The 27,937-nt window shown below is 42.8% G+C and overlaps 2 protein-coding genes across 4 annotated transcripts in view; one reads left to right on the top strand and one right to left on the bottom strand.

Annotated features, from left to right (window-relative positions):
* Positions 1 to 1,916: 1,916 nt before the first annotated feature.
* On the bottom strand, positions 1,917 to 6,707 carry rp2 (RP2 activator of ARL3 GTPase). The gene is made up of 6 exons (XM_029000148.1): positions 6,641 to 6,707; positions 6,297 to 6,473; positions 5,331 to 5,999; positions 3,483 to 3,597; positions 3,303 to 3,388; positions 1,917 to 3,222 (listed from the first exon to the last, which is right to left on the bottom strand). The coding sequence occupies exons 2-6, from the start codon at positions 6,453 to 6,455 to the stop codon at positions 3,139 to 3,141; spliced, it is 1,113 nt and encodes a 370-aa protein (XP_028855981.1). The 5' UTR covers positions 6,456 to 6,473; positions 6,641 to 6,707; the 3' UTR covers positions 1,917 to 3,138.
* A 3,079-nt stretch (positions 6,708 to 9,786) lies between these two features.
* Positions 9,787 to 27,937, top strand: part of slc9a7 (solute carrier family 9 member 7) — a 33,204-nt gene continuing 15,053 nt past the window's right edge. Inside the window, exons 1-12 of one of the 3 annotated variants that reach the window (XM_029000138.1) lie at positions 9,787 to 10,311; positions 16,714 to 16,916; positions 18,263 to 18,340; positions 20,977 to 21,053; positions 21,135 to 21,247; positions 21,374 to 21,479; positions 21,766 to 21,907; positions 23,606 to 23,711; positions 24,003 to 24,091; positions 24,836 to 24,949; positions 25,254 to 25,365; positions 25,453 to 25,606. In XM_029000138.1, the coding sequence (XP_028855971.1) occupies positions 10,041 to 10,311; positions 16,714 to 16,916; positions 18,263 to 18,340; positions 20,977 to 21,053; positions 21,135 to 21,247; positions 21,374 to 21,479; positions 21,766 to 21,907; positions 23,606 to 23,711; positions 24,003 to 24,091; positions 24,836 to 24,949; positions 25,254 to 25,365; positions 25,453 to 25,606 (1,565 nt within the window). In that variant the 5' untranslated portion in view covers positions 9,787 to 10,040. The remainder of the gene's footprint in view (positions 10,312 to 16,713; positions 16,917 to 18,262; positions 18,341 to 20,976; positions 21,054 to 21,134; positions 21,248 to 21,373; positions 21,480 to 21,765; positions 21,908 to 23,605; positions 23,712 to 24,002; positions 24,092 to 24,835; positions 24,950 to 25,253; positions 25,366 to 25,452; positions 25,607 to 27,937) is intronic. The other 2 variants (XM_029000136.1, XM_029000137.1) reach the window with 2 other exon arrangements.

The following is a 27,937-nucleotide window of genomic DNA, read 5'->3' as shown; positions in this document are numbered from 1 at the left end:
TGAACACAGAGGTATCGGAAGCTGTCCACTCTCTCCACTGGGCTCCTGTTGATAACAGGAGTCTGGTAGTTCCAGTAATAGGCTATTTAATTTCTCCATCGTAACAATATATTTAAAATTTATATAGTATTTAGGTAGCAAAAAGAAAGCAATGCCTTAAGAAAAACACATGTAGTGTTCAGCGAGAACAGAATTTTTTTTTTTGACCTGTCAAAAACTTTTCACATTCAATTGTAAAACAATATGATGGCCATCAGCTTGTTCCTAACACACAAAACTGTGTCTGTATTCAAATCCATGTAAGATTCAAGAGATTTATTGCCAGTACAACAGTATACACAGTACACAGTGTATTGAAATGCTGTTTCACACAGAACCCCCCCCCCCCCCCCCCCCCCCCCCCCATAGTGAAATCGTAAAACAATATACAGTATATGTGTGTGTGTACTTAAAAAAACTAAAATATAGAGATTATAAAAATATTGTAAAAACTTTCTTTACACTAAACAAGGACATCGTGTTAGATGCTTGTAAGTGGCTGTGCATTTGTGCAGTGGATGGGATACTTTAAACAAGACACAGACAAGAAGGTTCTAGAAAGTGCTTAAGGTGTATGGTGTTGAGCAAAGAAAGAAAGAAAGAAGATGCATATGAAGTTAAGGACGGTCATATCTTTACTGAGTAGTGAAAGCTTAATGGAAACCATTTAATTAAAGCAACGCTGATGGACTGAACGAACAATCATGTTTATTAGGACTCTGAAAGTGGAGGAATGGGTCAGCTGGCAATCATGCTGTCAACCTCTGAGTGTTGACTTTATGTAGAAAATTGACTTTGTATAGTAATTAAGCTGTGCGTTTATGAGACATTGTGTATGTGTGTATGTACGGTACAGGCAAAAGGTTTGGACACACCTTCTCATTCAATGTGTTTTCAATGTAGATTCTCACTGAAGGCATCAAAACTCCACACATGTGGAGTTATGTACTTAACAAAAAGTTAAGAGACCTGGCCTCCACAGCCACCGGACCTGAACCCAATCAAGATGGTTTGAGGTGAGCTGGACCGCAGAGTGAAGGCAAAGTGCTAAACACCTCTGGGAACTCCTTCAAGACTGTTGGAAAACCATTTCAGGTGACGACCTCTTGAAGCTCATCGAGAGAATGCCAAGAGTGTGTAAAGCAGTAATCAGAGCAAAGAAACTAGAATATAAAACATGTTTTCACTTATTTCACCTTTTTTTGTTAAGTACATAACTCCACATGTGTTCATTCATAGTTTTGATAATTTCAGTGAGAATCTACCAACGTAAATGGTCATGAAAATAAAGAAAACACATTGAATGTGTTTTTTAGCCTGTACTGTGTGTGTGAAAGTGAAAGTGAAGTGATTGTCACATGTGATACACAGCAACAGTGCACACAGTGAAATTTGTCCTCTGCATTTAACCCATCACCCTGAGTGAGCAGTGGGCAGCCATGACAGGCGCCCGGGGAGCAGTGTGTGGGGACGGTGCTTTGGTCAGTGGCACCTCAGTGGCACCTTGGCAGATCGGGATTCGAACCAGCAACCTTCTGATTACGGGGCCGCTTCCTTAACCGCTAGGCCACCACTGCCCCGTGTGTGTGTGTGTGTGTGTGTGTGTGTGTGTGTGTGTGTGTGTGTGTGTGTGTGTGTGTGTGTGTGTGTGTGTGTGTGTGTGTGTGTGTGTGTGTGTGTGTGTGTGTCATAATGCCATTGTTCTGTGCACATAATACACTTTACACTACTGTAGGTTAATATTAACCAATGTGCAAGCTTTTAGATACAGGTAACATTGTCAACTATATTTGCTTACAATCTTATGTACTATTTCTTACTGCTATTAGTGTTTTAGTCAATATACCACTGGATAACTAAAATAAACAGAATGCAGATTGTTAAACAAAAGTTTATATTGTAATCATTCAGTTCTGATTTGTATACGCTTACAAATGTTAAAAAATAAAAAACATACAATTTGTACAAAGATGGATATGTCTATCTAGATTAAGCAACATATTCTGCTGTTGCTAAACGATTATGGTTTAAACCATACAGCCCATAAAGAGAGTTAGAAATCCACATATTATCTGCTGAGCCTTAAAACCCAAATAAAAACACTTTTTTTTTTTTCATACATTCTTTGGATTAAAATTAGAGAAATGAGAAAAGCTGAAAGATACATTCTGTTTCCATAAATCTAACAAAGACAAGTGACAAGTGCTGACAAATGAAATACATTTTCCAGTGTTACATATTCCACAACTGAACGTATTCTTAGTACAAGGTTTGAACCAGTCATTATGCACAACTATGGAAAATAAATCTAAAAACACACGAAAAAAAGACAAAGAAATGTGATATTCATAATCAGCAGGATCACAGTTGCCTCATTTAAATAAATACCTGAATTACACCAAAGGCTAAAAGATACAGAACATCGTATTCACGTCAATGTATATTTGCTCACTAACAGCATATGATTATTATACAGCAAGGTGTGAAGAATAACAGGCGTATGTATATTCCATAAATACACTTATTTGTATGCAAATAAAAGGGTTTACAGTGATCAGTGGCTTCTTTTTTTTTTGTTCCAATTAGACTCTTCTAACTCCAGTCAAATTACTCTACTCATGAGCAGAGGCCAAAACAAAATGCTTTTCATTTTTGGTTGTAAGAACATGATTGTGTAACGTGCTCTTCTCTAGCTGGTAACCATTTTTAAAAAATGTAAAAAAAAAAATCTAATATGCCATGGTGGAGGAGAGAAGTTGTGCCAAAAATGTCTATTTGTACATTTTGTTCATCAATCCAAAGGAAAATTTTCCTTTAAAAACAGGAAAGACATCAATATCACATGGGGTTTGTGCAAACAGATGGCAATCCTCGAGTACGCAGAGTCAGTGCAAGACAATTGATACTCTTAAATTTTATATTAATGGCATTGTGAGGACCCCAAAGTGGTAGCCTGATAATAAAATAAAATGCTCTGAAAATCTCGTAAAACAAATAGCTGAATTCTGAAATATTGTGAGGAAAGAACTGCTGTGCTGCGCTTGACACCATTCTGCTCTCCCTGTTCATGAATACATATTTTTGGTTTTGTCTGGCATCCTACAAACCCATCTGCATGTCTGCAAAATTGAAAAAGTTGTCCACATCCCGTGAGGCTGTATTTTTGTTTTCAGAAACAAAAACCTGTACAGAACAGAGAAGTATGCCTTAGCACGACACTATGCACATATTCCATTCTGATTGGCAAACACTAATTTTCCCACCTTTGTTCCACTGAAGACTTCCTTGGCAATGCTTTGGCAGGCCTCCACAACACCATCTCCATTCAGCTCTAGAGCTACAACTGGGCCTGGGCGTAAAGGAAATATAAAACAAACAAAAGAAGTATGTAGGGGAAAATATAAATAAAATATATATTAAAAAGTTTATATACAGCGACTCACCTTTAGTTATGTACTCTAACAGCCCCTCTGCATCGTTCTGGAACACTCGGTTTACATCCTCAGGACGCATTGACACTTCCTTTGTTTGGATGAGTACAAAACATTTTGCAGTCACCTAGATTTCACGAGAAATAAATGAAAAAATGATTATCTGATTATCTGATCATTCAATTGCGGGGCAGTGTTTGCCTAGCGGTTAAGGAAGCGGCCCCAAAATCAGAAGGTTGCCGGTTCGAATCGCGAGCCACCAAGGTGCCACTGAGCAGAGCACCGTCCCCACACACTGCTCCCCGGGCGCCTGTCATGGCTGCCCACTGCTCACCAAGGGTGATGGTTAAAAGCAGAGGACACATTTCGTTGTGTCACAGTGTGCTGTATTGTGTATCACAATCACTTCACATTATAATTGTACATATAATAATAACAACAATAATGTATGTCCTCATCCTCTCTCTCACACACAAATCCAAACTCTTTCTCACTCTCTCTAAAACAAATCAAATCTGGCTATTGAATCCTAAGTCTGTATTGGTTCTTTATTTATCTGTGGGGTGGAATTGCACAGCCTCGAATAATGTCCATTAGGTGGGGGATGGGGGCAATTAATAGGGTCAGAAGTCCACCAGACTGGTTAAACTTGCTGGGCTGAATAGCACAAGGACGGTGCTCAGAAAACACACAAATCCAAAACCCCAGTTGAGGACGTTTTGGCACTGGCACGCAAGCTGAGACAGAACTAAGCTGTTCTCATTCATCAGTAGCCAAAGCACAAAAATAGCTCTGAGCTTTTAAATATAACTCTGAAAGTTGGGCGAGCTTATAGAAAGCACAAGTTGGGTTGCTGCTTCCTGAGCATCCGGTGACCGATGGTAACAGAAAATCGGTTTATGGTTTAAAGGGGTTCAAACACGTTCATCTCTGCTATTTCCCAATTACTGGTATTTGTACATACTAACAAGTTCTCAGCTGAGTGACAGGACTAGCAACACATGGGCCATTTCCTCGTTGTATAATTAGGTGAAATGCTACAAACCTCAAAGGATGTCATTCATGCTTTTCACAGAACAAAAAAGGTAAAACTGCTGACAAATCATATCAAGTTACAAAATGTAAATTAAACCACACACAAGTGAAGTGAATGTCATTGTGAAGCACAGCACAGGGTGACAATGCACTTAACCAATCACCTTGATGCTCAGTGGCATCTCAGCATTCGAACCGGCACCCTTCCGATTACGGGTCCACTTTCTTACCCGCTAGGACACCACTGGTCGTGTTCAGCCCACAAAAAAAAAAAAAGACTAGCTAGCCATAAAAATGTGAACCTCTAAGACAACTGCTGGTCACATTTATCTTCATGACACAAATATTCTTGTGACTAATACCCGCACGTTTATTTTCCCAGCAAATGTAGAACAATGGTCGTTGTAGATGCAGTTATTACGGAGGCGTTTCTAATTATACTCCTATGCACGGTGAAACAGGAAATACATAAAATGTAGGTCCTTAAAAAAAAAAAGTAGAACAGTCATCAAAGCAGGCAGATTAGTCACTTCCTCTGTACTCTTGATCCATTTGAGCAACAGGTTGAATCACGCTGACCTCATGAGTAAGTGAATTTCACAGTAACTTTACTGCACACCAATACAAACCCGTGAAAACAGTGTCTAAGCCACAAGAAATTGTTAACATGATTTTTTTGGTGTGTTTTATGCTTAGATATTCCCTTCCTGAACCAATTCAGAGTTGCTGTATATACACATAGGTGAGGTGACTCCTTAAAGAATGCAATCATTTGAAATCCCCAAAGCAACCTAGTATAAAAAGAAACATGACGTAAAAACTCACCTCATCAATGAGTTTGCGGGCGTTGGCTGTGGTGTAGTCTCCTGCAAAAAAGACAAAAAGGCAGGACTCCTCGCTCGCCTTGCGCCTTCCTCCTTTAGTAAGGGGAACAATGCTCCGCGACGCATCCGTAGAAACACGAACGGATTTGAAGTCGGACTCTGGGTCCGGCGAAGGGACGTGCTCTGCAACCACGACGTCCTCGGCCAGCAGGCTCCAGTTGGTCTCCCCTGAGACTGGCGTGAAATCGTGGATGTTGCTCCAGTTGTTGTTGAAGATGCTCAGGCCCGCGTCTTTGAAGTGAAAGGCCAGCTCGGGGTAATAGTACTGGAAGCAGCCGAACTTCATGCCGGTGGAGGACTCGATGATGGGCTGGGTGGCACAGCAGAGGAACACCTCCATCTTCTTGCAGTCCCGCGTGCGAAACTGTTGGCAAGCCACCACGCATTTGACGTCTTTGCAATCCCTAAAGAACACGCTCCCTTTCACAGGTCCCAGGACAATTCTGCAGTTCACGCAGTCGTCGATGGTGATCGTTGCGGAGTGGTCGAACACATAAATGTTGCAGTTCTCACATTCCTGGATGACAAACTGCTGTCCGTTCAGCGTTCCAGGCTTTCGGCCCACCGTGGCATCCTTTACACCAGTCAGCATGAAATCTTTGGGATCAACCTTATCACAGCAAAAAAAAAAAAACATGCAAAGTTTGTTAATCAGAACACAGACTATACATATTTATTTACCTGAAGGTCAGAAACACGTTAATCCACCAAGTCTCGCGGGGTTTCGTGAAATCTCGCGGTCTGACGCAGACCCGCCACGACCACCGGTTTCAGGCATGGCACCGTGGCTTTAAGCCGATAATAAGCTCTATCTGTAACGTGGCCATTACCTCGAACCTCCTCGGCAAGGAAGCCGGACGGCGTCAGAATACCGCGGGGACGGCTAGCGTCGCGGTGACAGCGTTACCTTGGGTCGCTTGTCCCAGCTGTACTGCTTCTGCGGCTCCTCGCTCCCGGCGCTGCTGTTCGCGGCCGCGTTGGTGCCCGCGTCCTCCTCTACTCCGGTCAGGGCGGGCTCCTTGTCTGGAGATTTCCTCCGCGATTTTTTGGAGAAGAAGCACCCCATTATTTAACACGCAGCGACCTGTAATACAGGGCAGACGGTCCCGGGCAGGTAAAGTTGGCGCAGTCACCCTCTCTGCCACTCAAATGTTTGTAATCGCAGGAAAAGGACAAAAAGAAAGAGAGAGAGCGAGAGAGGAACGCGGTAGAGCGAACCTCCTTCCTCTCTCGTTTACACTAATCACGCACCCACTGCAGGAGCTTCCCGTTTCCTTACGCTGTCCGCCAGCCAATCAACACGTCGCGATTCGTCACCTAGCAACAAAGAATCACAAAAAAAGGACAAAGCTCCCGGGGGGCGGGGCTACGCAGGAAGAACCGGAGCCAATCACTGCAGCGGCGCGGCCGAGCCCGAATGGCCTTCGATGGCTGCCACGACGTGATTTCAATGACGTCGATTATTGATTATTTTCTATGCCTCTGAGCAACGACTGCATGGCATGCTTGTCTTATTTCTTAATTTATTAATAGCCAAATTAACAGCTAACTATTAATATCTAATTCCGCTGGCTTCATGTAACTGCTTGTATCAGATATAAATGCTGAGGTTTGCCTACAAAGCCAAAGGTAGTTCAGCACCCTCCTACCTCGGATCTCTATCACTCTTCACTCTGCACCTCCATCTCTCCTATCCACCAGCACTGCTTGACTGGTACCACCATCTCCATCCAATCCAGACTCTTCTCTGTCTTGGCTCCTAGGTGGTGGAATGTACTTCAGCTAAGAGGCTAAAGATCTTTAAGTGCAAACTAAAAAAGCACTTAAAGTGCTCTAACATACACTTTCTGTATTGACAATATATAAATATAGCTATTTATATAAACAATATTTAACTCTCCAACGCATAGTCAGAGCAGCTGAGAGAATCATCGGTGTCCCTCTCCCCTCCCTCCAAGACATCTACAGTACACGCCTCACCAAGAAAGCCCTCGGCATAGCAGCTGATCCCACCCACCCAGTGCAAACCTTCTTCAGCCTGCTGCCATCAGGGAGGAGACTGCGGAGTCTCCAGGCCAGGACCAGCAGACTGAAGGACAGCTTCACCCATCAGGCTGTCAGGAAACTCAACTCCCTCCCAGCTCTGCCCCCACTCCCCTCACTCCCCTCTTCAGCTCCACAAACTTTCTGAACTCTAACTCACACAAACTGACCATGCACCAGTCACTCTGTGCAGCTCTGGTCTGCCATCTACCTCACTTTCACTTCGTCACTTTAAACTTAAACTCTGTTGCACTATTGGTTTTTGCACTCTCCTGGTTTTGCACTCTCCACCATGTGCCCTTATTTGTATATGGTGTTTTTAAAATTGTATATTGTGCCTTTCTTTTTAAATTGTATTTATACTCTGTATTCGTTACTGTTACTGTTTTTGTATTTAATGTTACTTGTATGGGTCAGAGAGTAACGTAATTTCAATTCTCTGCATGTCCTGTACATGTGGCAGAATTGACAATAAAGTTGACTTGACTTGACTTAATTTTAATTTTTATACATAAAATATATTTATAAAAAGAAAAGTTGTTATGTGAATGATGTCTACAGATCGGGGCCTACTGAACCAAATGAGGGATTTCAATGATGGCCATTTAAAGCACTTATGTAAGTCACTCTCGATAAGAGCATTTACCAAATGTTGTAAATGTAAACTATGAATTTGTAGAATTTTTCTGTATCTCATAGTGTTCAGATGTTAATTATCTGAAGCTGTTGTAGTGCTTAAGAATTGAACCATGTTCCAATGCACACTGTATGCCACGAAAAAAAAAACAACAAAAAAGGGAATAAGGTGTGAAATTGAAATCATTTTTGTGTGTATGATGGTCCAAAATGTACTAAATGGTCACCATTCTGTCGGCATTTGTGTGAAAACCACACAAACCACGATAGGTGGTGCATATGCTCAAGGACCGACACAAATGCAGGCGAACATGTAAGAACATGTAAAATGTATGTTTGGTCTCAGTAAAATCTATTTTACTGAGCTTATTGTTTGCAAATGCAAACTGGACATGAAGAACCGTGTGGGAACGTGTCAGAAGCAGGGTGAACCAGGCATTCAGCATTTTTCTCTGTATTGTCTCAAGTCACCTAATAAAAATGTGCTAACTTGAGACATTCCTGGCGTGAACTAGGCCACAGTGGTTTTTCTGACTAATCACTAGATGGCACTGCCTCTCACAGAATCTAGTAGAACCGCATCCACTGCTTTACTGAGATGGTGGCTAGTGTCTGGGCTGTTCTAACCACCGGATAGCAGATGTTGAAGCGGTTGCTTGGTCAGAACCGTGACATGGAAAACCATGTCATGATTGAGATATCCGGTCTAAAATATCCCCATGTACAGACTGATTTATTGACTGAGTCATGAGGGAGGATGGATATATAGACATTCACTCAATCGTTCATTAACTGGACTGTGAAGATGTAAGGTGGTGTTGATGTTGTGTAATGTGACGGCAGTGGTCTGAGGGTGATGCTGCAATGCTCTGCAGCAAAGCTAGATTGATTACAGGCTCGCAAAGGTAGGGGGGGGCAGTCATTTGCAGAGGGCTGAGTTTGTGTTTGGGCCCGAGGAAGTCCAGTCATGATGGATAACTGTCTGGCTGCGCTCCGCAGCGATTACAGGAATGTCTCCGAGGCATTGTTCCTTCGCCTGGCACGACGGAGAAATGCGGCAGTCTGAATCGATGCCTTCACTGGTTTAAAAGGGACCCGATCCCCGTCTTCAAGCGACTGATTCCCCTCACACTATAAATATCCCACATGTATAGAGTCAGACTGAGTTAGAAAGTCTTTCATTTCATTTTTGATGAATAAAGAAAGAGATTAATCCAAATACTGTAATACAAAACACAAAGTGGTACTCAAATTTAGGTTTCAAGAAGCCTTGTTTAAGATGGAAAGCTTTGTTTTTATGCTAGAATCTGCCGACTCATCATTTCACCAAGCTGGTCGGAAGCTGATGTCCACACAGTGAGGAGAAAGGAAATTTTATTTTCCTGTTTGCCATTGTGAAAGGAACACTAAACCCTCACCCTCTCTTCTGACACTTTGCTCTTGGTCGGTCAGATTGTCTCCTGTTTGGGAAATGTTTCATTAAATAGTGACCATCAGGAATCCCACTTTGCTCAAAATCGGCCTGAATATAATAGCAATTGTTGCAACTGGACACTTATAGGAGTCCCGTGACTTCCCGAAGAGCAAGCTCACAAGAACCAGGCAAGTTTGACGTAATAAACGCTGCATTGTGCCCTGCCATCCGTGTTCTTTCTGAAACATCCTGTCTAGAGAGCTGTGCTCAGCACACTGACAATTGTACCACGGACTGGATGGATAGATGGGATGGTAAAGATCCAGATTCGTTCGTTCGTTCGTTCGTTCGTTAAGCGGACTCTGACACGGCGTGAGGACCCGGTTCAGTAGATTCAGATTCACTACTTTAGACGGGAACTGTGCGCCGCTCTCTCTCCCCGTCAGGGCGCAGTGCGCCTTTAAAAGGTCGAACCGCCGCCGAGAGGCTGATTGTTCTCCCGCCGCCTCTCGCATCACCAGCGTCGGCCTCCTCAGCCGGGAGCATCCCGCCTGCGCCATGGCCGCCGGAGCGAAGCGGAGGACGCTGTCGCTGCTCGAACGGAGCCTCCGGCTGCCGGTGGCGCTTCTGCTCGCGTCCGGGGCGAACGGCGAGGACAGCGCGATGGAGGAACTCGCCACGGAGAAGGAGGCTGAGGAAAGTCACCGGCAGGACAGCGTGAACCTGCTGACGTTCATTCTGCTGCTGACACTAACCATCCTCACCATCTGGCTCTTCAAGCACCGGAGGGTCCGCTTCCTCCACGAAACCGGCCTGGCCATGATCTACGGTAAGCTCGCCCCCCTCCCCCGCGTCACCCGCCCCGCTCGAATTTTCTGGAAGCGAAAGCGGCGCCTTTTCTCCGCCGTGGGAGGAACCCGCGGCCGCTAGCGCGTAGCGACCCGGAACAGGGCGGCTAGTGGCCCGGCGTGGCCCGCAGCACGCTGCGTGGCGGCCACCTGACCCGCTCCGATGCTGGGGGGGCAGCGTGTCACTTCCTCGGTTCCACGCCGGCGAATAAAGAACCTCGGAAGCGCCACGCGTGTTCGGTTCGAAACCCGTTGGTTGACGTGGAAGTTCGGCGGCCTTCGTTAGGAGCTCACGTCCACATACGGTGGATGTCGCATCGCTTGAAGGCCACGTCGCGGCGAGAACCTCTTCATTCATGGTCCCCGTGTCGTGCTGCATTATTCCAGATGCTGTTTCCTGCCATCAGCCATGTTTTCAAAAATTCTGGCCTGTCACCAGCATCTTCAGCGACGAGAACAGTGGAAGGAGTTTGTGTGTAGGGATGCCATCGTAGAAATCCATCATCGTTTTATAGTGGGTCATAATTGCACTTGGAGTCATTTAAACCATAATTATGTCTAATAATGGTTTTCAGTGAAAAACGGGTAAAAGTCCGCCGCTCGCTCTCTTCCTGTCCATGTAAGGACTCTTCAGGAATGACAGATTGGTAGATTTTCCCCGTCAGAATTTGGAGTGCCGTTTAAAACGATGATTTTTTCTTTCTGTCTCCTTGACAGGCACTAACCTGTATGCTTAAATATAGATACTTTTAAAGAATAATCCTCTTTTATGTGTGTGTGTGTTATATAATTTTTTTGGTCAAGTTTTGAACATATGTGTTATGCTGCCCGAACAAGCTGTTCTCACATATGCATGTTTTTAATGGGCTTGAAATGGACTGTTTCTGTGTAAAAACCAGAGACTAAATTGAGGATTAATTATGTGCTAAATTCTTTATCCGGCATGGCGAAAATATGCTTTTTTTGTAAGTCAATTGTAGCATTGTTTTTGATCAGACAATAAATCGTCCTTTTTGTCCATTGACCATTAAAGCTCATTATCCAATGTACATTATTTTACTATATGCATTTATTGGTCCACAGATTTCCATTTGTTGCAATGATTTAGGAAATACATGAATTCCCATCCCTTTCCCTTCCCACCACCCGTGTGTCCTTTCATTTCAGATCGCTGGCTGATGTCCTCATCGGTTTTTATTTTCAAGGTGTGTGAGAGAGAAATCTACCATGTAGATTTACTGCAATCTAGCACTGGATTACAAAAAAATAATAATCCGCCTTCAGGTAACGACAGCGTGAAAACCCACCTCATCCCTGTTTAGATTTGATCTTTGTTCCATTATCACCCCGATTTATGGGCATGTGAACTTTTGGAGTCTGACCTTACCTGACCAGGCAACGTTTCCGGTAGATTTTGTTTTTAGGTAAGTATTCACGGTCACACTGGGTGTCGAGTATGTGCTCGATCAGGATGTGACTTATTCAGTTCATTTCCCAGGCAGAATTTTTTGGGGCAGGGAACTTTTCCTTTAAAAGTGAAGTGATTGCCATTGTGAAACACTGCAGCACAGCACACGGTGACACAAAGAAATGTGTCCTCTGCTTTTAACCATCACCCTTGGTGAGCAGGGTGTGGGGACGGTGCCTTGATCAGTGGAACCTTATTGGTTCAGGATTCAACCTGGCAGCCTTTCGATTGCAGGTCCGCCACTGCAACAACTGCATCAGCCGTTTGGTAGGTGCAGTCACAGCGTATTAATTTAACCCGATTTTCTTCCTCGGTCTGTGTTCATTGTTCAGTGGTCAAATCCACACATCATCATGACTTCAGCCCTGCTCGTTTTCAGCAGTTTCATTACTGAGCAGGAATCTTTCAAATGAGAGCTTATGGTTTCAAAAGCTGCGTTTTAATGCACCTCAGACGACAAAGGGAGTATTTCACAATGCCATATAAAAACCACTCTACCTTGCTTCACTCGCCTCTTTATAGGACTAGCCTTTTGTGCCTGGTGTAACCAGCGTTCTGAAGGGGTTGTACAGTCACGTGATTTGGGGGATTGAGCCTCGGACAAATCCCACCACGTGAAATTTGCATGTTCATTAACCCCGAACTATGTCGCGGTCTGTGGTCAAATGTTGTTCTACAAATGGCCTGGCCTTTAAGGTCATGCGTTCAGCTTCTGCTGTTGTGGTTCTCAGCGCCATGGTCCACCCTGAATAGAGGGGTGTTTTGTGGACATGGCAAATGCTACTTTCTGGTCCTCATTTGTGCGGAATGCTGCTAGCAGATACACACACACACACACACACACACACACACACACACACACACACAACGTACTCTCCAGAGAGGAGCCGCATTGGCAAGTTGGAACCCACCTGCTGTCCATTAGGATTGCAGCAGGGTGTGCAGGTTCATGGCTGCTGAATGAAGGCCGGTGTGCACGAAGACAGCCAGTTAAATCGGCGCATTGTCTCTTCCTCGGAATTATATGCCGGAAAAGGCCTGTAGCAGTTGCATTGCTTCAAATTGTTTGGTGTATTGGCCATATTAACATGGGGATTCGAAGGCCCTAATATTTTCCCTCGGCTAATTTGCACTTTAAACATTGCTGGCACGCAAATAAGGCACTTTGTCATGGTTTACCAGGCCTGCCAGCGCGTTGAGTCTCTCTCTGTCTCTTTCCGTGCACGCTCTTCCATGGCTCTGTAGTCTTATCTCTTTGAGATGCGTGGCACACATTTACTCCCTCCGAACCCGGTGGCCACAGGGCTGCTGAGGAACTGCTCTGACAAAGATCAAATTCTGTAGCTTCACAGCAGTGAGGATTTTTAACTGTGTCCGTACATTCTTCAGCGCTGATCTGAATTGATACCGTAGATAGGCTGCAAGAGACTTTAAGTGGCCCAGGTCTGAGTAGGTTTCAGAGTAAAAGCTCATGGGGTATTTATTTTATTTTATTTTTTTTTTTAAATAATTCTTTTACAATAAAGTTTTATCTAGATTGGATTTGCAAGAATGATGAGGAATATATATATATATATATATATATATATATATATATATATATATATATATATATATATACACATTTTGCTATTCTGTATCACAAGGAAGCATTTATTAAACTATTACTAGCAATATTGACATTGTATCCCTACCGCACTACCTTCTCCATAATACCATAATATGAAAACAAGCTAGATCTTCACGACTGACTTGACAGAACAAAAATGACGATCACTTTTTCTTTAGTCATATCCTCAATTTGCCTCCCATGTAAAATTGCACAGTAGCACCAGTCAAAAGATTTGGACATGCCTTCTCATTCAATGGATTTCCTATATTTTTTTATATTGTAAATGAATCCTGATTATCTTCATGAATTATGAAGGAACACGCATGGAATTATGTAGAAATGTTTTATTTTATGATTGTTTTAAATTAATTCTCTTGAAAGTAGCTGCCTTTTGCTTTGACTTGCACAATCTGAAAGAAAAGAAGAAAATCAAAGTTATTGTGAAGCATAGCACACGGTGACACAACGAAATGTGTCCTCTGTATTTAACCATCACCCTTGGTGAGCAGTGGGCAACCATGGAGCAGTGTGTGGGGACGGCGCTTTACTCGGCGGCAACTTGGCGTTTCGGGATTTGAACGTGCAACCTTCTGAATACGCTTGGCCACTATAGCTTCATGAGGTAGTCTCCTGGAATGGTTCTCAGTTAGCAGGAGCATGGAGCATGAAGGACGAGGTCTGGCGGTATGGGGGTGCTTTCTTGGTGAAACTGTTGGCGAGTAAAATCCAAGGTCACACTTGACCAGCATGGCAACCACAGCGTTCTGCAGTGGCTTGTCCTCCCATCTGGTTTGCACTCAGTGGGACCATCAGGACAATGACTCCAAACCCCACTGCCATGGTATGAGATGAGTTGTACTGCTACTGTGTACAGTATTGTGCTGAGCACCTCTGGGATCTCCTTCAAGACTGTTGGAAAACCATTCTAGGTGATAATCTCATGAAGGTGACTCGGAGAATTCCAAAGCTGTCATCAAAGCAAAAATGTCAACTTCAATTAGTCTAAAATACAAAACATATTCCGATTTGTTTAACGCTTTTTTTGTTCTTTTACTACATAAATCCATATGTGTTTCTTCATAGTTTTGATGTCTTCCAGGCAAAATGTTGTAATCCAGATGAATGCTTAACTGCACAGTACACAGGGGTGTGTTTGTGTCTTTCTGTTTCTGTTTGTCTTGTCTCTGTTACTTCAGGATTTTGAGCAGCCTGAACAGACTTGCAGGTACTTCCCACTCGTACTAAGCGACCTTGTATGCTTTCAGATAACTTTCATATTTCCTGGTTTGGGCAGAGTGGTAATTATTTATTTATTTATTTTTTTTTTTGGGCCTTCATGGTTTTTGTGAAGGGGATTTGGCTTCTGACATGTTCTTGGTGGGGTGTTATCCAAAATGCTAGATGTGCTCACAGTTACTCTTTGACTTTGTTGTGACCGTGTTTCTGTGGCCAATCCAATTGCATATGGCCTGTGATTGCTTAAATCAGCAATGTTGCTGTAAAGGAGTCAACATGGTGGCGCTATCTGCATTTCCAGCTTGCTTTATCGGTGTCTGTATCAGCCAACTGTGTGTGTGAGAGCGCGAGACCGATACTGGGTGTAGTGCTAGCAGTCCTGCTCAGTCTACCCTATCATGTTGGTTGGTTCAGGTGCTGTCTCACACACACATTTATAGCCTCCATGCTCTGGGGACCTTTATTGTACAGTGCTGCATAATGAAGCTATGTGGTTTGAATGATGAATATAACTGCATTATAATGATGAAATGTGATTTTATAGGGATTATTGACAGTTGTCATGCACCTTACTTATTCGTTCTTTAAGACTTTAAACCCCATTAAGCTCCTGGACAAGGTCTCGTCCCCACCCCTCCTTCTCCATTTCTGTCTGTGTTTGCTTGTCATAGCTCTTGTTCACTTGACAGTGATGTGATGTCCATTTACAATGTCCACTAACAAACCAAACATACAGATAGATTATCATTGCTGTAATTTAAGATCAGCAAGATGATGAATATGACATTAGGGAGCAAGTTCCTTGCTGCATCCTATAGTGTGCTAGAAAATCTTTCCCATAATGGTTAGATTGTGTCATAAAATCACATTTTCATAGTCTACTTTTTTCTTCTTAGGAAAGGGGGTCATGAAGTCTACCATCTTTGGAAAAGGAAGTGGAAAAACTGTAGCTAGTAACTGTAGCTGTCACTGTGTGTGTGTGTGTGTGTGTGTGTGTGTATTACTGTTGTGTTCTTCTGTTAGCCAAACAATGGTCCTAACATGTAAAATACAGGAATTTGGCAACATGCTACAAAGAATTTACCATTCTAACCAACACTGTGGCCATTTTCTTGATGCTTAGTACAAAATAATGCTAGATTCTCTACTAAAACACCTCTTGATGGTAAAAGTTCCATGGTATTTCCAGCTTGCTCAGTAATTCAGTGGGTGAACTACTAATGACATTGGGATCATATGTTACTGGTCAGTTCAAATGTAACCAAGTTTCTCAAATGTCACCTAAAGGCTAGTGTGTGTCCAACTGTAGTAGGATGGACTGAAAGGTGTTATTGGACATGAATGATGTCCCTGTCTTCCATTCAGGGGACATTGATTCCTAAAAACCCTGCATTTCATCACATTGTGTGTGTGTGTGTGTGTGTGTTTTTATTTATATATATATATATGTGTGTGTGTGTGTGTGTTAGAGCTCTTTTAGTCCAAATATTTTCTAAACCGGAAGGTTTTTAGTTTGTGCTTGAAGATCTTTAGCTACTCAGCTGTTTGGACACGGAAGTTCATTCCACCACTTAGGAGCCAAGACCGAGAAGAGTCTGAATGAATGCTGTCCTAGTACCTTGAGAGATGGTGGTGGCAAACACCAGTATTTTGAATCTGATGCGGGGAGCTACAGGAAGCCAGTGGAGGGTATGGGGAGAATTTTGGAAGGCTGAAAACAAGTCATGCTACAGCGTTCTGGGTCAGCAGGAGAGGTCGAGTAGCGCTAAGAGGAAGACCAGCCAGGAGTGAGTTATAGTAGTCCAGTTTGGAGATGACCAGAGATTGGACAAGTATCTGACTAGCCTGAGTTGACTGAAATGGACTAATCCTCCTAATGTTGTAGAGAAGGAATGGAAATGAAGAGACATTCTGGTGCATAATATGTTGCTTTATTCATTTATTGTGCTGTTCTGGAAAGTAAAGTTTGTGTGGGTCAGACACGAAATCTGAAACGTGTGTGTGTTATTCAAACATCCACTAGCTATATCTTTTTCAATTTGTTCTCTATCTCTTTCTGTCTCTTAGGGCTGTTGGTAGGGGTGATCCTTCGTTATGGCATCCCCTCCACCAGTTACCACAATAAGAACCCCCCCAGCTGTGCCCTGAAGGAGGGGCCTGTTAGCACTCTGCTGCTCAACGTCAGTGGCAAGTTCTTTGAGTATACGCTGAAGGGTGAGATTAATTCCCACGAGATCCACAACGTGGAGCAGAACGACATGCTGAGAAAGGTGCAGTACACTTCAAATCCGGCCCCCGCCCACAGGTTCTATTTTAACTGTATTGTACAATATTATAATAGAAAATAACAGCTGACAGCCAGTCCATTCTGTAGTGTGTTGCAGAGATATTTACTGATGTAAACATACCACCATGCATTTAATGAGGAAATATTGAGTAACATATCCCCTTAACACTGCCGAGAGCAATTAAGACTATCAGTGCTCAGTCTGCACATGCACAATCGATCAGTGCAGCAATCACAGATCAGCCACTCACTAATGTGGTTCAACCCACCTCATTGTGCTCCACAATCTCTAGTTCCTCTGCTGTTCGCACCATTATATCTTCCTTCTCTCAGACTAGTTGTGAACTGCTAGTCAGTTTATCAATGATGTAAAGAAAAAATGCCTACCATTTGCAAAACAAGTGTGAGTTGAAAATACACAGAGATGCACACATGCAAACTGAAACTTTTTATTTGACCAATTTTCTTTAAATATCTGTTTACTACATGTATGATGTATATTTACTGTCTGTAGACAGGGAGGATGTGGGGACTTTCTTCTGGTGATTTATGGACCCCACTCTAATGGACTAATGCATATTTTTGCATCTCTCAGTACTTCCATATCATTTATTATTGCCTAATGTACAACAGATAGTCTATTGTTTAAATTACTGGTGAGGCAAGGCAATAATAATTTGTATTGCCTTGAACTAGAGAATGTTTGTTTTAAAATAACAAATACATTTGTTCTATCAATGCCCATTTCAGATACAGTACAGGCCAAAAGTTTGGACACACTTTCTCATTCGATGTGTTTTTCTTTATTTTCATGACCTATTTTTTTACGTTGGTAGATTCTCACTGAAGGCATCAAAACTATGAATGAACACGTGGAGTTATGTACTTAACAAAAAAGGTGAAATAACTGAAAATGTTTTATATTCTAGTTTCTTTGCTCTGATTACTGCTTTGAACACTCTTGGCATTCTCTCGATGAGCTTCAAGAGGTCGTCACCTGAAATGGTTTTCCAACAGTCTTGAAGGAGTTCCCAGATCTGTTTAGCACTTGTTGGTCCAGCTCACCCCAAACCATCTCGATTAGGTTCAGGTCCGGTGACTGTGGAGGCCAGGTCTCCACTTTTTGTTAAGTACATAACTGCACATGTGATCATTCATAGTTTTGATGCCTTCAGTGAGAATCTACCAACGTAAATGGTCATGAAAATAAAGAAAACACATTGAATGAGAATGTCTGTCAACTTTTGGCCTGTACTGTGTTTCCCATAATTTAGTCTTACTACATTTACAGCATTAATCAGTCTTACTGTGAAATTTTTCCCCCTACAGGTGACCTTTGACCCTGAAGTCTTCTTCAACATACTTCTGCCACCTATAATCTTCCATGCTGGGTATAGCCTTAAAAAGGTACGCAGCACCACCTCTCAATGGTGCTCTATGTAAGCTGAAGAGTATTTGGAGTGTGTCGTATTCAGTAGTTAATAAATTCTGGAATTAAAATGTGTATACTCTGGTCTGCACATAGTGTAGTTGTCCAGAGACAGCAGAGATCACGCTTATGATGCATACAGATATTTGAGCAAGTGAAACTGAGGAGGAAGGGAGGAATGGGATTGAGACATCACTACATCGCTGTGTGCGTGATTGATGACATTTAAAATTTTTCAGAAAGAGGAAATATGGTATGTGAGGGCTCCTCCCTTTTTAAAAGTGTGTTTTAATTAAACTTAATTTGCCTTCTGGGTGTTGCACATTAACAGAAGGGCTGGGTGGGTAGTTAGTTTCTCCTCTCTAACATCCAGATAAGTAGTTAGCAGTCCTTTCTTGTCTGTCGTCTATTTAAATCCTGAAGATGCTTGATGTTACACTTTTACCATGAAGTGTGGGATTAAAACATCTTAAAACAGCACCTCCTATTGGACTGTTTCAGATATCTTTCACTTCATTTTTGTTCCATTTAATGTTTTAGCATTTATTTTTCACTTGTTGAGACCTGCACACTGTACAGAATTAATCAGACTGTAATTGAGGGAAAACAATGAACCATAATCAGCCCTAGTGTGGTGTAATGTGAAAAATGTGCCGTGACTGGTGTTGTGGCCTGTGAATCAGATGCTTCTTGTGACCTCCTCTTCAATGGCTTACAGCAGTGGCCAAGCCTCTTTGTTATAATAATAGGGCAGAAGCCTGTTATGTCAGAGTGTAGTCGAAGGTGACTGGGCCGTAGGCTGAGTGGACACTACACATCCTACCATTACTCTGAGCCAAAAAACCAGAAGTCCCCTCTTAATCCGACTGTAGGCAACCAGGCTGTTTCAGGAAGACATTGCCCTTTGTCAGCAGGAGCACAAATCTGCTGAGTTTTATTAGCGAAATATCTAAACTGTTACGAATGCATGCACTGTTTAGTGATCACTGGGCACTCTTTCTCTCTCTCTCTCCCCCCCCAGACAGTGGTGGTGTGTGTGCGCCTGCTTGCGTCTGTGTGGTCTGCAGCTGTTGTATTTTAGTCAGCAGGGTGTCCCTTCTCACAGAGAAAAGAAGACGATAGTTTTTTATCATTCATTGCGCTGTTGCGTGCATGAATAAATATGAGACTTTAAACAGGCTCCAGATGTTTGATCTTGTAGTTTGATTTGGGCACTGCAGATAATATGCTCCCTGTTTGTTTGACATTGAAAATAGGTGTTTTAAAGGGTTTGTATCGGTCACCATGAATAGTACTTCTGTTGTGAAGAATATGGTTAGATCACAAAACAAGGGCACTTTTTGGTGGTGCTGGATCATGTAGCCATTGCAGTTGAAAATCTCAACATTTTTACAATGTAGGGCTGGTAATAGCCTACTGGGTTAGACACTCACCTATGTGAACCAGAAGACCACAAAGTCCCAGGCTCAAACCCCACATACAACCAAGACACTGAACCCTGAGTGTCTCTGGGGGGGGACTGTCCCGGTAACTACTGAATGTAAGGGTAAATCCAGTAAATGTAAAGGTCTACACTGTTAGCAACGTGGCATCACACCTCCATGTAGGTGTGAGTTTTCCTTGGTCTCCAAAAGCATGCACACTAGGTGACAATGGGCAACTCTGAATTGTCCATAGGGGTGTGTGTGTGTGTGTGTGTGTGCGCTATCAGATGCCCTTATCCAGAGCGCCTTACAATCAGTAGTTACAGGGACAATCCCCCTGGAGACAGGGGTGGTCTCTTGAGATTACTTCCTAATCTGAATGTTGTGTCTACCTGGCTAATCTCAAATTAAATGTACTTCTGTTTTCTGTCACTTGGTCTCTTAAATCCAATCTGCTGTTTTAAGTAATTTGTATATTTCCATCCTGGATGACACCCTCTCGTTTTAATCTCGTCAGACCGGTATGAGGTTGTGAATTTTCTTCCCAGTACCATTTGTGTGTGAATTATTATTTTTTTGGGAGGATGGTTGTGCTGAGCATTTTATGTTGTGTGTGTGTGTGTGTGTGTGTGTGTGTGTGTGGGCCTAAAATGTGCTAAAAAGGAGCGAATCGGACTCTCAATTCCTGCAAAGATCCGAGATTAAGGGACCGATGTGTCCAGGACGTGTCCAGCTGATAAGCAGGTAGAGCAACGATTCATCCTCAGTCAGCCGGTTGTTGACGCCATTTCCCCAGTAGATGAGGGGGCAGTGGTGGCCTGTTCTCTCTCAGAGAGCCGAGCTGTGTTTTTTGTGTGTTTGTGGTGTGACTCGGTCTCCTGTGACTGATGACACAGCAGGGTAGCCTCTGAATCGCGCTTAAGAAGGATAACGATTTGTGTTGTCCTGGCAGTGTGCAGGCTAATGGCTGGAAAATGGACTAACGGCACTAAGCATGGCACCGGGGGCACATTTACCAATACGTAGAATTTATTTTTATTTATTTTTTTTATCAGAAACCATCCCAACCAAACTAATTTGATTGTAGCATCTTAGCTAATGTTAACTTGTTCCATCTTTTTTGCAGAAAACATATTTCTTGGTATCATCTCTTTTCTTTGTTGTTGATTGTAACCTCTGTTGCTTTGCAGAGACATTTCTTCAGAAACCTGGGGTCCATAATAACATATGCATTTCTGGGGACTGCTATTTCCTGCTTTGTTATTGGGTGAGTTTATTGCTATCCTGATCGGACGTAGCATAAATGATCTCGTATGCCGTTCTCTGATCGATGCGCTTATCTCTATAGCAACTTGATGTATGGGGTGGTGAAACTGATGCAGGCCATAGGTCAACTGACCGACAAGTTTTACTACACAGACTGCCTGTTCTTTGGAGCAATCATCTCGGCCACAGACCCAGGTACGTACGTGTCCGAACGTGAAATGTCTGTAGCGGACTGTTTAAATGTAGGTGGTGGTGTAAGTGGTGTGAGAACGGGACCGGTGCCTTATTCTTTTCCGACGGCTACATGTTGTGTTTTAACAGTCACCGTGTTGGCCATCTTCAATGAGCTTCATGCAGATGTGGACCTGTACGCTCTGCTCTTTGGTGAGAGTGTGATGAATGATGCTGTGGCCATTGTGCTCTCTTCGTAAGTTTTACTTTCCCTTATTCCGGTCAAACACAAAATGTTAATTATGTCACCACCACCCAACTGAGGGTCTGTGCAGTCTTGCTACACATAGCAGGGAATTCCAAATTCCACACGCTAGTGTGATTATGAAGAGCTTACAGAGGTGACATTTTGGGATTTAGGTGCTCTGGCACCTACTGCTGGTCAACCCTGCTAATACAGTTGAATTTGATCCACATGTTATATGACTTTTTAATATGATTTGTACTGCAGACAATTCCATATAATGTGTTTTTCATTTTAGGTCTATTGTGGCTTACCAACCCTCTGGAGCCAACACACACACTTTTGATGCTGCAGCTTTCTTCAAGTCAGTTGGCATTTTCTTGGGTATCTTCAGTGGTTCTTTTGCTATGGGAGCTGTCACTGGTGTGGTCACTGCCCTCATATCCTTTGTGGTGTCACCATGGTGCTACCAGGCTAAGATTTTAATAAACGTGTGCAGGGTACAATACAAAGCAGAATAATATTATCATTTACAGATGAAGTGCAAATAAAAAGGTAACAGTCACAGCATAGTGATTCTTTAAAAAAATATATTTTTATTATAACAAAAAAAAGTGAAAGGACAAAGACATCCACCCCACCCCATCTGTACGTTCCAGTCATAAATCCATCAGCAGCAATCAGCTGGTGTCCGTTTTGGATTAGTTTGGGAAGGTGTCCATTCCTTTACAAGCACTCTGCAAAGTTGACCCTAGATGATGAACCAATAGCGGGCCCCAGAGCTTGTGGAAAGGCCGTTCATCTCCCCTGTTGACTGAGCATATTCTTTCATGAGGAAAGACATTAAAAGTCATCCTGTACCACTGGATTACGATAGGAGGAGTCTCCCTGATCCATTCATTCAGCACTCCTTTATGTGCCAGAAGTAGGAGTTTGTCCAGCAGCTTGTTTTTTATGGGAGAGAGAGACACAGACTTAGATGGGAGTCCCAGCAAGAAGAACTGTGGGTCCTGGGATTTTTAAACTTTGACTTTGAGATTCCTGCTAATCTCCATGGCTATGCAGGACCAGTAGTGTGAGATGTATTTGCATTCCCAGAACAGGTGGAAATAATTCCCTCGTTCTTCCTTTCATTTAGGACATAATGGAGATATGGAACGATCCATCTTATTGCAAATAATTGGAGCTATGTGCAACCTGTGTAGTATTTTTTTACTGGGTTTCTCTTAATCTATTGCATGACAAAAGTGTCCCAGATGCCTCTCGCCAGGCCTCCTCATTAAACTGGTCTCCCGTGTCCCTGTCCCACATACATTTAACCATGGACATGCTGTCAGAATTAGCAGAATGAGGAAGGGAGTAAAAGGATGAAATGAAATGAGAACAGTTTTCAAGATTGTGGTATGCGCATGAAAGGGGTGGACTCAGTGTCTTAATGACGAATTTTTAAGTAACAAAAAAAAGTCCCGTTTGTAAATTATACTGTTTTTGAAGATCACTGAATGACATATTGAAGCATGTCCCCAACCACTGTAATACCCCCCGCAAACCACGAATAAAACATTGAGGGTCCAACCCCAGATGGAAAATCCTGATCGCCTATAGTGGTTAACAAGAGGAGCCCCCCACAAACCTTGTAATGTCCCGCCATACTTTGACAGTTGTGTATTATGGGGTTGAGTCTAATGTCCCTTGAGATGCAGAGTCTCTGTCCGACTGCAAGGCTAAGCAGGGAGAAAGGAGAACAGGCCCAGGCATCCACAGAGAAGTCAGAGCTGAGATAAGAATGTAGCCATCCCCAGACGAGTAAAACGTTTGGTAAACCCAGACCTCCCATATCTGGTGGCGTCTGTAAAAGCTGTATTCTTTCCCTGGACCCTTTCCCGTGCCACACAAATCTCGTAAGCAACCTTTCAATACTTTTGGCCCTTTTTTTTTTTTTTTTTTGGAGAACCATAACTGCAGCATCTGAGCATAGTGATTCGAAGTCTTACAGATTTAAAGTACCTCAAATGCAGTAACACTCAATGCGATGATGTAGAGTTCGGCAGGGTTACAGGCTTTGGGGAGAAGCACTGCGTTTACAGAGCTGTAAAGATGCACTGTGGTGTAGAGCTGTGCCCTTAACTCTGAGCCACGTCACCAAGTTCACCAAGCTGCACTGCTTCCCCCTGCTGGAGACTGCACTCTTCTTCCTCATGTCCTGGAGCACCTTTCTTCTGGCGGAGGCCTGTGGTTTCACAGGTGTGTGTTTTTAAATACCAGATTATGAACGGGACTTCTTTTAATAACTAAATAAATCATCACACAGGGCATCACAAATGCAGCATATTTTTGTTCGCACATGAAAAAGTTTTACATGCTCTATGAATGTAAGCATCTACAATAAAATATTAAAAAATCCTGTCCATTGTTCATCACAATTAGAATACACAGAGTCTTCAGAGCTGTGCTCATACTGTGCTAGCCATCTGTAACGAACTGAATAAAAAAATATATGGCTTCTGTGTTTTTCTCTCTCTCTCTCTCTCTCAGGTGTGGTAGCAGTGTTATTCTGTGGGATCACCCAAGCTCATTACACCTACAACAACCTGTCAGAAGAGTCAACCAAACGGACCAAACAGGTAGGGTCTCATCAAACCATGCTGGTCACCGCCTCTAATCCTTCATCCGGTTCCCGGCCCGCTCCCCCTCTGTGAGGTCGGCTGTAAAGGGCCTGTGGCAGATGGCCTGGTGATCAGCCTGCTGTGACCCTAATCAGGGCTGAATGATGACCACAGTGTGAAGACAGGGGGCGCAGGGGAGCTGATAATGAGCACTTTGACGAATGGTTCCAGGCCTAAGAAAAGACACCTCCACTCAGTCAACGTGCAGCGATTTGCTCAAGTGAAAATGTGATAATGCAGCAATGCTGTTTATTAATATATAATGACTGCATGCATTATATCATACACTGGGAAGAGAAAAGAATGAACATGAGATCAGAAGACCTCACAGGCAGTTTGATGCTAGAGTCAGTGTTTTATTTTGTATGAAGCATACTCACATTTTAACGTTTAACATTCCTAGGGCCTGTGTAGTTACTGTATTATTAAAATGTCTTTATTGAATAATAAAGAGCCAACTGCAGCTATCATGGTTGCGGAACATCATGTTTTAATTTTACTTTTAATTTAATTTAGCAGTTGTAAGCTGGAACTCAAAAGAACACTGTATAAATAATTATTAAAGTTTTTTTCAACCTGCAGAAACTGTACAAGTACCTCACAGACAGATCTGAATGCTGTTTGCACACTTAGGGCCTTATTTGACTGGCTAAATGCATTCAAAATGCTCTGCATAATCATGCTGTGTTCCTGTTCCTGCAGTTGTTTGAGGTTCTCCACTTCCTGGCTGAGAACTTTATCTTTTCGTACATGGGTCTGGCCCTCTTCACCTTCCAGAACCACATCTTCAGCCCCATCTTTATAATTGGGGCCTTTGTATCTTTTGGTTCTTGTGTAAATTGAAAGGCTATACAAGTTTTCTGTAGATTCCCTTTTCATTAAGGTGGCTCTTCATGTAAGTGTTTGACTGACACCAATGACTGCAATAAAAATAACGTCCATGGCCTACTTCACTGATACTGATACTGCAGTCCTGAAATAGGTACAGATGAGCCCAGTTGGCCTATACAGTCCTCAAGGCAGGCTGGGCTGGATTGGAAGGAATGTAGAATCTTTTTTTTTTTTTTTTTAATTGACTCAAACAGCAAGTTTCCTTCCTGAACTGCATCTTGGCGCACAGATTGCCATCTTCATAGGAAGGGCCTCCAACATCTACCCCCTCTCCTTCCTTCTGAACCTGGGACGCAGGCACAAGATCAGTGGAAATTTCCAGCACATGATGATGTTTGCAGGTAGGTTGATCCTACCAACAGCACAGTCAGGTCTTCTCTTGGGAGTTTTTTTTATTATTTTTTATTTTTTATTTTTTTTGCTGTCAGGTCTGAGAGGAGCCATGGCGTTTGCGCTGGCCATTCGGGACACGGCCACGTATGCCCGGCAGATGATGTTCACCACCACCCTCCTCATCGTCTTCTTCACCGTCTGGGTGTTTGGTGGTGGCACCACTCCAATGTTGTCCTGGCTACACATCAGGTCAGGGGTTCTCTCCATGTTTCTCCTTTGTAATAATGATGCTGTCCTGTAGGTGGCGTATAAGTTGCACCCAACCGTGTCAGCCTGTTTTTGTTGGTTGCCATGGAAATCATAAGTCAATGGATGATTCAGCATGCTGGAGTAGCCTGTGTGTGAATTTGTAACATGCTTTTGTGTTGGTAATTTTATTTAATTTTTTTTGCTAAATTGATTTCATTAACTCTGCATGTGTAAATGCGTTGAAAAGGGAAATGGAATTCTATTATTAGCCAGAGAGTGGGGATTCAGCATTTTTCCTTAGGGGCCTGTGCTGTTGATGGTGTTCTTACAAACCCTCATTTGCAACGCAGGGTGTTTCTTCTCATAAAGAAAACTGAATTCTGCCTTTAGGCAACAGTCACTTCCCCACAATGCAGAGAAGAAACAATTGCAGAAATCTAAGCAAAATCTGCCTGCTTTTCTTTGAGCACAATTTGTACTTCATAGCAGAGGTCAAGCTTCAGCTGTGTGATCTCTAATCTGTTTGACTCAAATGTGTGTATCCAGTTCATAAACTAAAGAAAACACTGAATAGAATTGAAGTATTGCATCGATGACACTTTACTAGGTGCAATTGTGTACAGTTTTACAGAATAGGTACTGTTTAATGATTGTAGTCAAACCCACATTTGCAGATAGTCAAATGGCAGCTGCTATCTGTGTCTTAAGAGCTCAGATTGACACCAGAAAAATGCCATGCAGTAGTCACACAGTCTGGTGCCGGCTGGTTTAACCACACTGGTGGTTATGGGCTTGGTGAATATTTAAATAGTGTGTTTTTTTGTTTTTTTTTTTCCCCGCCATGTCCTAATTGGCAGGCAGTGAAGACTTACCAATCACCACAGTAGCCCGAATGCCCAAAATGCAGTGGGATTTTCAAACTTTTCTTAAAGAGCAAGACTCCTTGGATTGTGTACTAAATTGGGCAGAACTGTTAGAAGTCCAGCCAGGCAAAAATCAAGGCTTTTTTGATTAGACCTTTTGTGACTGTACAGCCATGTCTGTTTCCCAGCAACCACAGTCCAATAAAACCAAATCTAAACAGATATTTAAGCATATATTATTCACATTGAATAAAATCTTTGGCATTATACTGGCATGGTATTGTAACAGCCCTTTTCTGTCTCTGAGCCTGTTTATAGCGCAGTTTACACACACACACACACACACACACACACACACACACAGAAGTACTTGGTTGCAGGCCTGTAAAACACTGCACCGTAGGAAACTTTGTTGTGTGGAGCTGTTGGCCCTGTTTCAGTTTTTGGGCTCCTTGTTTGACAGAAACCGACGTAACAGGCCTGCTGTTCCTCATCACAGGGACCTCGGTGTTCTGATGCCCTGCTGTTGGTCCACAAGCAACGCAAAAGCAATGGACCCACAATCCAGTTCGGCCACATCCGTTTTGATAGTTGATTTAAAATAAATAAATAAATAAAAATGTAAAGGCACAATTCACTTCCTATTATATTTCAAACCACATGCTGTTTTCGGTTTTCATTGAGCCTGCAGTACTTGAAAATAACTCCGCTTCACTCTGGGCGTCTGCTCTTTCTCACCGGGGGGGGGGTTTATAACTGGCAGGTCACTCTCAAACAGCCACTACTAACGTCAGTTCAAGTCTGCAGAGGTACGAAGGTACCAGGGGACATTGTGTGACGTACATTACGCTGTTTCCTGGCTACATGCTATAGGTCATTATCCTGATTCAAAGGGAGGAAGCATGGATCATTTTTTATCTGTGTCATTTAAAGGCAGGATCTGCCAATTGTGATGTGAAATAATTACATTGCTTACATTTAAATTAATGTATAAACACACACAGATTATATATGTATGTATTTGTTTAAAAAACTGGCTTAGAATCCACCTACTTTAGTGCTGCATATAATGGAGTATGAGGGTCATGGAGTTCCTATGGAAGTGCCTGATACGCCAGTACTGCAACCATGTAATCTGATCAATGTCCAATTATAACCATTCAGACCCGTGGCACACTGGAAAAACCATTCGGATCAGACTCGCAATGGGGGAGCCACTGCGGTGGCTTTGTAGTATTTTTTTGTAGCCAGTGGAACATTTGAACACCGTGTGATGGTGCTGCTCCCTGGCTGTACTGCTACCAGCCCAGTCATTTTCCACTGAGCAATGAGATTACTGACATGTTAACTAAATCGATATATACAGGTCACACTTATTAGACAATTACCTCTATGCAAATAAACATCATTAATAGCTTCAGGTGAAAAAATGAATTAAAGCACATACTTCCATACATTAGTTTATTCC

Source organism: Denticeps clupeoides, chromosome 13, assembly GCF_900700375.1.
Source record: "Denticeps clupeoides chromosome 13, fDenClu1.1, whole genome shotgun sequence".
In the NCBI taxonomy this organism is placed as follows: Eukaryota; Metazoa; Chordata; class Actinopteri; order Clupeiformes; family Denticipitidae; genus Denticeps; species Denticeps clupeoides.
The sequence above is the reverse complement of the archived record's forward strand: the minus strand, read 5'-3'. Positions and strand labels throughout refer to the sequence as shown.